The 12,531-nt window shown below is 39.7% G+C and overlaps 1 protein-coding gene across 1 annotated transcript in view; it reads right to left on the reverse strand.

The window, feature by feature from the left end:
• Nucleotides 1–759: 759 nt before the first annotated feature.
• Nucleotides 760–12,531, reverse strand: part of LOC128643478 (dynactin subunit 6) — a 37,002-nt gene continuing 25,230 nt past the window's right edge. The window contains exons 6-7 of the mRNA XM_053696324.1: nucleotides 2,138–2,280; nucleotides 760–1,388 (exon numbers count right to left, since the gene is read on the reverse strand). Coding sequence (XP_053552299.1) covers nucleotides 1,290–1,388; nucleotides 2,138–2,280 — 242 coding nt within the window. The 3' untranslated portion in view covers nucleotides 760–1,289. The remainder of the gene's footprint in view (nucleotides 1,389–2,137; nucleotides 2,281–12,531) is intronic.

Consider the following 12,531-nt stretch of genomic DNA (forward strand, 5'->3'; position numbering starts at 1 on the left):
GCATTGTGGGTGTTGGCGGTTTAAGGGGTTAATAGGTTAATTAGGTTTATTGCGATGTGGGGGGTTTGCGGTTTAGGAGTTAATAGGGTAAATAGGTTTATTGCTATGTGGGGATTTTGCGGTTTAGGGGTTAATAGGGTAATTAGGTTTATTGCGATGTGGGGGTTTTGCGGTTTAGGGGTTAATAGGGTAAATAGGTTTATTGCGATGTGGGGGTTTTATGGTTTAAGGGGTAATAATGTTTATTGCGATGTGGGGATTTTTGCAGTTTAGGGGTTAATAGGGTAATTAGGTTTATTGCGATGTGGGTGGTTGACGGTTAAGGGATTAAGGGGTTAATTACTTTATTATTTTGCGATGTGTGGGTTTGCGGTGTATGTGTTAATACTTCAGGTGGGAGGTTCATTTTTTTTTATATACTTCGTGCGGGAGGTGTTTTTTTTTTTTGTAATGCTCCGTTTGCCTTCGCTGCATCCCGGTGGATTCCGAAAATTGCAGGGTGGTAAAAGTATCCCCTGCCATTCTCGGAATTAACCTGGATGCAGCTGCCTGGCGCTGCCAACATTTCATTGAGGATACGTGCGCAACTGCCAACGGCGATGGACATTACAAACGCAATTATAGTATAGATGAGAAATTTGGATATGTAGCATCAATAGCAACAAATATTCAGTGATTATTTAATGTCTGTATAGTGCAAAGTTTACCCTATCAGGTTCCCTTCTGTGCATCTATTGTATACAGTAAAAGAGAGCTCACTTCTGTAGATACAACAAATAATTTATTGACAAAGAATGGAATGCAAAAAAAATGTAACTGACTTTTAGCATAAGAAAGTCCAGTTACATGTTTGGTTTTCAAACTGTCATCCAACTTCCCAGGATAAAGTCACGTTTGTTTGCACGTTCTTCTATTTAAGAAAAAAAAAATACAAAACTCTATTCTGTGCTTTATATAGGTCTGCATTCATTTCATGTTACTGACCTCACTGACTAAGAATTAAGGTTAAAATTTACTTAATCTTTCTTGGACAGCAAACACTACACAATGCAGACTGCAAGGTGTGGTTCCCTTATTAACTGTTTCACTGCTGGGCCGCTCACAAAACTGGCTGTAGAGGGAACACTGGACACGACATACATAAATAGCATTATTAAACAAAATCAACAAAGTTAAACAATAATAGTAGTGCTAATATAGAGTATATGGCCACATATTGCATAATAGAGAAGAAACACACAGGATATAAATGAAATCCGTTATTATCTAGCAAGGCATACAGCGCATGTTTAGTTTTTTATTGGAGTGGAAGTCATTTTTGTGGTCTTCTTTAGGTGATGGTAATTAGGAAGGATTTTCATCAGGAAGTCCAACTGCAATGTTTGTGGCTGTAAGTAGAAAATATAAAGAGAAAAATATGAAATTTTATTTTTGTTTAAAGGGACATAAAACTCAAAATTGTTTCTGATAGATCATACAATTTTAAACAACTTTCTTAATTACTTTTATTATCTAATTTGATTCCTTCTCTTTGTATCCTTTGTTAAAAATAATACATAGGTAAGCTCAGCAATGCACTACTTGGAGCTAGCTGCTGATTGGTGGCTGCACATATATACCTCTCTTCATTGGCTCACGTGATGTGTTTAGCTAGCTCCCAGTAGTGCATTGCTGCTCCTTCAACAAAGGATAAAAGGAGAATGATGCAAATTTGATAATGAAAGTAAATTTGAAAGTTAATAAAAATTACATGCTCTATCTGAATCATGAAAAAAATTATTTGGGTTTCATATCCCTTTAATGTCCCTTTAAACTAATACACTAAAGCAATACCTAAGATGCCAGTATGAGCATAAAGTATTTTTGGCGTTTGATAACCTATTGTGTTACATTTTATAAATAAGACTATACTAGTGGAAGAAGGGGTATAAGTGAAATACCAGTCAAAAAATAACTGCTTGTAATGTTGTTTTAACATTGACATTTAAATGAATAAAATCAGCTGTACAGCAAGGCTGCATAAACAGTGTTATCTGAGCATTTCATACCCCAAACAGTACGTATGAGAGACTGTAATGCTTGGCAGGAAAAATGTCATCTCTGTGAAATAAAAATCTGAAGGACACAGAATACTAACCTGGGGACGCTCTGTCTGCACTCTACGCAAGCAATCAGACCCATAGATAACGGTGTTTTCGGGAATCACTTCACAAGTATTCACATCGCAGCACGCGCCAATGATGCAGCCGCTAGTAAGAATTACATTTCTGCCTACAGATGCTAGAATTAAAGAAACACAGCATATTTAGCCCATGAGTTATAAAATACATTCACTGTATACTTAAAGGGACAGTCAACACCAGAATTGTTGTTGTTTTAAAATATAATCCCTTAATTACCCATTCCCCAGTTTTGCCTAACCAACACAGTTGTTATAATACAAATTTTACCTCTGTAGTTACCTTGTATCTAAGCCTCTGCAGACTGCCCCCTTATTTCAGTTCATTTGACAGACTTGCATTTTAGCCAATCAGTGCTCACTCCTCTGTAAATTCATGTGCATGAGCTCAATGTTATCTATATGACACACATGAACTAACACGCTCTAGTGTGATAAACTGTCAATATGCATTTAGATTAGAGGCGGCCTTCAAGGTCTAAGAAATTGGCATATGAACATCCTAGGTTTAGCTTTCAACTAAGAATACCAAGAGAACAAAACAAAATTGGTGAGCTTCTCGAAAAACTAGTATATGCACGCCTATCCCATTTCCTTACGTTAAACTCCCTTCTTGACTCGCTGCAATCTGGATTTCGTCCCTATCACTCCACAGAGACAGCTATTGTTAAGGTCACCAACGACCTACTTACAGCTAAATCAAAAGGCCACTTCTCTCTGCTTATCCTCCTTGACCTGTCCGCAGCCTTTAACACTGTCGACCACCCTCTTTTGCTCCAAACCCTCCAATCCTTTGGCATCTGTGACACAGCCCTTTCGTGGCTCTCTTCCTACCCATCAAACCGTACCTTCAGTGTAGCCTTCTCTGGGGCCTCCTCTGCCCCGTCACCACTTTCTGTCGGAGTACCGCAAAACTCTGTCCTCGGTCCCCTTCTCTTCTCAATCTATACGTCATCACTAGGTTCCCTAATTAAGTCCCACGGTTTCCAATATCATTTGTATGCCGATGGCACCCAAATCTACTTCTCTGCTCCAGACCTATCTCCTTCCTTGCTAACCCGTGTCACTAACTGTCTTTCTCACATCTCTTCCTGGATGTCCTCTCACTACCTCAAGCTAAATCTCTCCAACACTGAGCTCCTCATTTTCCCCCCTTCTTCCAAAATCTCCACCCCCAATATCTCTATAACTGTCGACAACTCCATCATTACCCTACCCCACATGCCCGATGTCTCTGGGTCACATTTGACTCAGATCTTTCCTTCACTCCTCACATTCAGTCCTTGGCTATAGCCTGCCGTTTCCACCTTAAAAACATCTCTAAAATTAGACACTTCCTTACACAAGACACAACTAAGATTTTAATCCACTCTCTCATTCTTTCCCGCCTTGATTACTGCAACTCTGTCCTCTCTGGTCTCCCCACATGCCGCCTAGCTCCTTTACAATCCATAATGAATGCCTCTGCCAGACTCATCTTCCTTACACGTCGCTCTTCATCTGCTGCGCCTCTCTGCCAATCCCTTCACTTGCTTCCTCTTGCCTCTAGGATCAAACACAAAACTCTCACTCTTACATACAAAGCCCTCAACTGCACTGCTCCCCCCTACATCTCAGACCTTGTCTCCAGATACTCTCCCTCCCGTCCCCTTCGCTCTGCTCATGACCTCCTACTCTCCTCCTCTCTGGTTACCTCATTGCACTCCCATTTACAGGACTTCTCCAGACTGGCTTCCATCTTGTGGAACTCTCTGCCTCGCTCCACAAGACTCTCTTCTAGTTTTGTAAGCTTCAAGTGCTCCCTAAAGACTCTACTGTTCAGGGATGCATACAACCTACGCTAACCTTTCCTAATACCAGTTCCTCTCCTACACTGCAATCCCCTGAACCCCCTTAGCATGTAAGCCTAAAAGTCCAGCTGTTTGCAGATCACCTTCTTAAGAGCTGACTACAACAGTGCAACTCTTGGCAGGGCCCTCTACCCTATAATTGTTTTGTTGTACTCCCCCTTTGTTTATAGCGCTGCGGAATCTGTTGGCGCTCTACAAATAACCGATAATAATAATAATAATAATAATAGTATGCAGTATAATAATAGTATGCGGTATAATAATAGTATGCGGTATTATAGTATGCGGTATTATAATAGTATGCAGTATTATAATAGTATGTTGTATAATAATAGTATGCGGTATAATAATAGTATGTGGTATAATAATAGTATGTGGTATAATAGTATGCAGTATTATAATAGTATGCAGTATTATAATAGTATGCAGTATTATAATAGTATGCAGTATTATAATAGTATGCAGTATAATAATAGTATGCAGTATAATAATAGTATGCAGTATATTAATAGTATACAGTATATTAATAGTATGCAGTATAATAATAGTATGCAGTATAATAATAGTATGCAGTATAATAATAGTGTGCAGTATAATAATAGTGTGCAGTATATTAATAGTATACAGTATAATAATAGTATGCAGTATAATAATAGTGTGCAGTATAATAATAGTATGCAGTATAATAATAGTGTGCAGTATAATAATAGTGTGCAGTATAATAATACTGTGCAGTATATTAATAGTATACACTATAATAATAGTATGCAGTATAATAATAGTGTGCAGTATAATAATAGTGTGCAGTATATTAATAGTATACAGTATATTAATAGTATGCAGTATAATAATAGTGTGCAGTATAATAATAGTATGCAGTATATTAATAGTATACAGTATATTAATAGTATGCAGTATAATAATAGTGTGCAGTATAATAATAGTATGCAGTATATTAATAGTATGCAGTATAATAATAGTATGCAGTATAATAATAGTGTGCAGTATAATAATAGTGTGCAGTATATTAATAGTATACAGTATATTAATAGTATACAGTATAATAATAGTATGCAGTATAATAATAGTATGCAGTATAATAATAGTGTGCAGTATAATAATAGTGTGCAGTATATTAATAGTATACAGTATATTAATAGTATGCAGTATAATAATAGTATGCAGTATAATAATAGTGTGCAGTATAATAATAGTGTGCAGTATATTAATAGTATACAGTATATTAATAGTATGCAGTATAATAATAGTATGCAGTATAATAATAGTATGCAGTATAATAATAGTATGCGGTATAATGTTACATAATTTAAATAGAAAGAATGCAGGCTAAAAATGACTTGTACACAAGCATTGTGGGATAGGTTTACAAATATTCAATAAAGTTAAAAAAAAAGGAGTTCAAATTATTAGGATTTAAAACATAAAACATTTTAGAAAAATACAATTTAATGTTTCAACCTAAATAAAATTATTTATATTACATATTTATTCAGCATATTTTTGCTCAGGTATTATAGTACCATCTGATTTATATGTTAAAAGGTATGATCCAACATTGGATTAGATCAATGTTTTGGGATTAATAAAATAAATAAAACCTAAGAATTGTTTATAAAAAGATAGTTGAACATAAATTACAGAGACAGTGTTAATTATAGAAAAAAGGAAATGGATTTTCTTTCATTTTATAAACACAAGTTGATTTATCTAAAACTTAATCTCTTTTATCCTGTTGCAGGAATAAAAGACATAGCAGCTGTTTGGCATCTATAGTAAAATACAAAATTACTTTTTTTTTTTTTTTAAAACCAAAAAATTGGGCCTGGTATCACGAGGCTTAGTCATTGGATCTCCAAGCGCTCAGCTTTCTGCAAATAATGAACTTTTGTATTATAATTAACCCCTTAAAGGGACATTAAACACTTTGAGATGGTAATATAAAATGAATGATAACTCATATATATATATATACTCTGCAATATACTTTTATTATTTGATTTGTCCCTGTGGCAAACCTAGCCACTTCTGGACTATAACGTAAGAAAGCTTGTCTATAGGCTGTATATTGTGCTATGTAGATGTGACAGACCCTTCTGTCAGCACTGAAAGAGTTAACTGTGTTCAGCTTTATCCTCAACTATTGTGCACTGTCATTAATGTTATTAATACACAGTCCATTGTTTAATCACCCTCAGAGAGCAAATGCTTAGGTGATAAGAAAAGCCAAATGTATCTTGTGTTTAAATTGTTATCAGCTTAAGCAAGGTAAATCTATTGTATCATGTCAAGGGTGTGTTCCCTTCATCTAATGTACAACATTCTTTCAACCCCCCTTCTGGGGGGGGGTCAGACCTGCATAAATACTGGGCATATGAGCCTTAATAAAAGTCATTCTGTTTTAAAACCTGAAAACTGGCTGGGTTGTGAATTGCTGATTCCCTATGCAGGACATTGTTCCCTGGTGTTAACCCTTGGTATCCGGTTGGTACCGTTACAATTGGTGGCAAGCGACGGAATGAACCTTATCGCCCAGAAGAGCAACTACACAAGCCAGTAACCTCAGGAAGAGGGGGATTACTACAATACTGACTAAGATGGAAGGAGTACCAGGGACCGAAGTGAATGGAGATGGATTATTCTAAGCTAAAGAGACAAACGTTAAAGGAACTGCTAGAAGCCAGGGGAAAGATAGGCAGCAGCAAACCCAAGGCTATATTTGCTGAGCTGATGGAGGGAGACAGAGCTCGCAGCGCTACGCCTCCAGCAGCCATGGAGGAGACCCTATACCAGAGGGAAATGAGGACCAGGCTGGAATTTTTACCCCAACCTGTACCACGGGATATGCTATCCGTGGTAATGGCAGATGTGCAGGAGTACGTGATGGCACACAGTCCGCGGAATGCATCCTCCCGAGCAGAATCCATTTTGGACGCACTCAGCAACCCAGTAAGACCTAAAATCCCATACCATGCATTTAAAATGTTTTGTGAGGAGAAGGATGAGATCGATGGGTATTTACAGGATTTTGAGAGACTGTGCGAGTTACATGATTTGGAGCAGTCCGTATGGGTGCCGGTGCTAGCAGGCAAGCTAGCCGGTAGGGCAGCGGAAGCGTATCGCGCTGTACCCAGGGAGGACAGCAAGGATTACGCTAAAGTGAAGAGAGCGATCTTGGAAAGATATGCCATTACCTCAGAGGCATACCGGCGCAAGTTTAGAGGCCTGCGCAAGCCAGAAAGAGATTCACATGCAGAGTGGGCCCACAAGCTGGATCAAGCATCTCAAGGGTGGATACAGGCCAGCCAAGCTACCACCATGGAAGAATTGCGACAACTGATGCTGTTGGAGCAATTCTTTAACGGCTTGTCCCCAGAAGCCCAAGAATGGGTGAGAGATCGAAAACCCCTCACCTTAACCGAAGCAGCCAGATTAGCAGACCAGCATTTTGATGCCAGGAGGCACCATGGACTACAGCCTAACAACGGACGGGCGAATATACAATGCCACACCTGCAAGCAGTGGGGACATATGGCACGTGAGTGCACCCAAAATCGGAGCAGACAAGCTTGGAACCAGGTCAGACAGAACCAGGCCCCAAGGGCGGCTGCTCACCATTACCAAACGGAGCCAGCCGCTCATGAGGTGTTGAGCACCCAAGCCGAGGAACCCCTGGGAATTCTGCATGAGGTGATGTCGGTCCGGGCCGCCGATAACTGGCAACATCCCCGCCAGCTGGGGACCGTAGAGGGGAAGGAGGTCCAGGGACTTCGGGATTCGGGAGCTACTTTAACCCTGATAGCTCCCCATTTGGTGCCGGATACAGTACACACGGGCGGATCCGTGGCAGTACGAGGAGCAGGGGGAGCGGTATACCGATTGCCCACTGCTAGAGTGGAGTACAGACCCCCAGTCACCCCAGCAGCGGCCAGTTACCAGCCCCCGGCGCACCGCTATACTACACGGCCTCCGGCCACGAACTACCCTCAGAGAGCCCGGTTCAATTCGCGGGGCTACTCACAACCTATTCGGTGCTTTGGATGTAAGCGACTAGGGCACAAAAGACCAGAGTGTCCCCTAAACGCAGCAAATCAAGCACAGTCCTGGAGAAGACCCGCCGGCGGAATCCCACATAATCCTCAGCCTGCGGCCCGCTACGTAGAGGCGCCAGAATGCTGGGGCAGCCTACATGAAGCAGACCCCGTGCAAGCTGCCCACCGGAATAACCGGCAGCGGGTTAAAGTGAATGGGAAGGAGGTCAGTGGTCTACGGGATACTGGTGCTACCATGACCTTGCTTCAAGAGAACTTGGTGTCTGAGAAACAGCACACTGGAGACACTATGGCTGTGAGGGTAGCAGGGGGCACTGTGTTCCGCCTACCTGTTGCCAGGGTACATTTGGATTGGGGAGTGGGCGCTAGACTTGTGAATGTGGGGGTCAAGAAGGACTTACCTGCTGATGTTCTCCTTGGAAATGACTTGGCCCCCCTTGTTTCTGCCTATGCTCCCATGGATCCCGCTGATGTTAACCCTGTGACTACCCAAGCCCAGTCCCTCTGGGAAGAGACGCTTCCATGTTTGGGGTGGGGGCAGTACTGAGCCAAGTTGGAGCAGATGGCGGAGAACACCCCGTAGCTTACTTGAGCCGAAAGTTGCCCCGGACATCCCCAAGCCGATCCGTTGGGATCAGACTGTGTATGCCGGCTTGGTTCTGGGGGAGCATTGTGGCAAACCTAGCCACTTCTGGACTATAACGTAAGAAAGCTTGTCTATAGGCTGTATATTGTGCTATGTAGATGTGACAGACCCTTCTGTCAGCACTGAAAGAGTTAACTGTGTTCAGCTTTATCCTCAACTATTGTGCACTGTCATTAATGTTATTAATACACAGTCCATTGTTTAATCACCCTCAGAGAGCAAATGCTTAGGTGATAAGAAAAGCCAAATGTATCTTGTGTTTAAATTGTTATCAGCTTAAGCAAGGTAAATCTATTGTATCATGTCAAGGGTGTGTTCCCTTCATCTAATGTACAACATTCTTTCAACCCCCCTTCTGGGGGGGGGTCAGACCTGCATAAATACTGGGCATATGAGCCTTAATAAAAGTCATTCTGTTTTAAAACCTGAAAACTGGCTGGGTTGTGAATTGCTGATTCCCTATGCAGGACATTGTTCCCTGGTGTTAACCCTTGGTATCCGGTTGGTACCGTTACAGTCCCCTTTTTGATAAATGTATTTTAAAATAAAATTAAAAAGTTTGGATTTAAGAATTACGGATTTGTTCTCTCTCTCTCTATGTGCTCAAAAAAGATATTAGCCCTAGAAAACATAGGGTGGGGTCTTGTGGACTCTCACAACCATGAAATAAATTAATTTATCAAGTAAGCATAAATTATGTTTACTTTCATACCGGTGGTGAGAGTCCACTATCCATTACTCCTGGGAACTAATACTCAAGCCGTGGAGTCCACGAGTAATAACTTAAAGCAGTGATTTTCAACCACTGTGCCGCCATAGCAGAGGCAGACGGCATCATTTACAACATGACATATTTCCATTCATTCACAAAAATTCATTATGATTGTTTGTGAATGAATGTCAATATGTCATGTATTGTAAATGAATCATTAGGTGAGCGGCCGCCCTGCTTTGAGCAGAGTATACTCAGGATGCGAGTGGCAGTACAGTTGCGAAGCCAATGACGCTATTGACAGGCGGAAGTTGTTTCTGCTTAAACATGCTAATTTGTTCAGCTTGGTGAAGGGCGGGATTGAAGGCTGAGATTGGCCGGCTCTCTCTGCGGGTTCCGTCTCCCGTCTACTACTAGCTGGGAACCAGGTGAGGTTAACAGGGCCTATTAACCCATTGTGATAATGTCCTTAATTTAATAAAGTGCTAGGTAGAACACTCTCACTGAATGCTATAGGTGTGCCCATGCTTTTTGGCTCATTCTGGAGAATATAAAAAAACAAAAATCCAGATCGCAAACCAATACGAACTCACAAATATTACATAACCTTTATCTGAGCATGTATGCTTAGGTTACGTTACAACGGTTACAATATAAAAACAGATTGACCTATATTTGTAGTGCAGTCATATTGTAATTTTAAGTATTTTATGAATAAAGAAAAAACAAACTCAGTAAGGATAGTGATGTACCTATAAAAAGAAAGTAAATTGTACTAAATAAATAATTTCCGTGTCAACTCTCCTCAGATGCACTCAACAAAGAGTTGTCCCCCTTTAAAGCTAATTAACAGAAACCCAAGATCCAGCCTTTTTTCAAGTAATAAAAGTACCGTCAAATAATACTGGACAGCATTTTTATGTAAAAAGCACTGAATGAAAATAGGAAAGAAGTAAGCTTTGTGACTACTGCTAGGCTGGGAACCAAGCCATGATATGCAGCTAATTACATTAAGTACAATAAAACTTACCATGAAATTCATGCTGAAAAATGTTCTACCAAATTTGGTATTGCAGATGCACAAATATCCATTTTACATTACTTAAGAAATTTATGCGGCAAATCCACTATGCATGGGCGAAATTCTACCAATTTAATTTTTTCCCTTACTGGCCTGAACAAATAGAATGTGCAGTGCTATTTAGCAGTCATGAAGATTCTTCGTAGACCAAGGTGCATGACAACAGAAGACAGCATAAAAGATCAAAGTTGTATAGCAGTAGGGCTGGGGTTCAAGTTTGGAATATAACAACCTAACTTTATGAGTGAGGGAGAGGATTGCAATTTAGTACAAGAGAGGGTGAACAAGCAAGGGAGAAGAACGGACAGAAGGCGAGGAAATTGTGAAGAATTGTGTGAGTGCATGATGTGTATACATAAAAAAACGGATGCAAAAAAATAAGTCGCATCTGTACTAGTTTGTATGAGGTACAGCACAGTACAGTATGTGTGAATGTGTATATACAGTATAGAATGTAGTATGTAAGTAGGATATCCAGGTGCACACTTAGCCTCAGTGTTTAGAAGTATCCGGAAAGAAGCAGGCAACACAGGAATTTCATTCAAAAGAAAAAGGCTTTATTCCAATCCTTGGAACAAACAGCAGGGCCTTAACCCATAACGTTTCGGTCTACACCTAGACCTTTATCAAATGGAGCCCATGTGAGAGAGGCTCCATTTGATATACATACATACATACATACACACACAGTATATATATATATATATATATATATATATATATACACATACATACACATATATATATATATATACTGTATTAGGCTACAATGTGTGATTTTGTAAAACTTTGGAATGGTGGTGTGCCGCAGGATTTTTTAATGTAAAAAAATATGTGCCACTGCAAAAAAAAGGTTGAAAATCACTGACTTAAAGGGACAGTCTTCACCAGAATTTTTATTGTTTAAAAAGATAGATAATCCCTTTATTACCCATTCCCCTGTTTTGCATAACCAAAAGTTATATTAATATATGTTTTACCTCTGTGATTACTTTGTATCTAAGCCTCTGCAGACTGCCCCCTTATCTCAGTGCTTTTGACAGACATACAGTTTAGCCAATCAGTGTCGACTCCTAAATAACTCCATGGGAGTGAGCACAATGTTATCTATATGACACACATGAACTAGTACTGTCTAACTGTGAAAAACTTTCAAAATGCTCTGAGCTAAGAGGCGGTTTTCAATGGTTTAGAAATCAGTTTGAGCCTACCTAGGTTTAGCTTTTCAAAAATACCACCAAGGGAACAAAGCAAATTTACTGATAAAAGTAAATTGAAAAGTTGTTTAAAATTGTATGCCCTATCTGAATCATTAAAGTTTAATTTTGACTAGACTGTTCTTTAAAGGGAGGAATTTAAATACAATTTTAACTGAGAAATTAAATCCACAACTCCAATACATACATTTTTTTTTAAATGCACATAAAATAAATCAAACCGGCAAAAATAAAAAAAACTGAGACAACTGCTTGAATAACCTTCCTACTAAAGGCTGCCTCAGAAGAAGCAAATGCATCAAAATGGTAGAATTGTGTAAAAGTATGCAAAGAAGACCAAGAGCCCAGGAAGTGGCAACTGACCTAGAAGAATAAGCATTAATCCGTTACGGTGGAGGCTGATCCGCCTCCAAGTAAGCCTTGAGAATCAAAAGTTTCAACCCAAAAGCCAAAGTAACAGTGGGAACCTTTTGTCCTTTCCTAGAACTAGAAAAGTGAATGCCAGGAAAAACCATGATCCACACATCAAGAAATAAGGGCCTTCCAGAGCTTATGATAAATCTTCCTAGTTACAGGCTTACGAGCCTTTTCAATCACATAATGAAAGAAACCTCTATGTCTAATCCCTAACTGTTCAATTTCCATGACATCAAGTTCAGAGATTTGAGATCTGGATGGAAAAATGGACCTTGAGACAGAAGATTTGACCGCAGAGGAAGAGACCAAGGAGAGCAGCTGGACATCTGAACTAGATCTGCATACCAAATCCTGTGACA

The sequence above is a fragment of the Bombina bombina genome, unplaced genomic scaffold (assembly GCF_027579735.1).
Source record: "Bombina bombina isolate aBomBom1 unplaced genomic scaffold, aBomBom1.pri scaffold_491, whole genome shotgun sequence".
Classification (NCBI taxonomy): domain Eukaryota; kingdom Metazoa; phylum Chordata; class Amphibia; order Anura; family Bombinatoridae; genus Bombina; species Bombina bombina.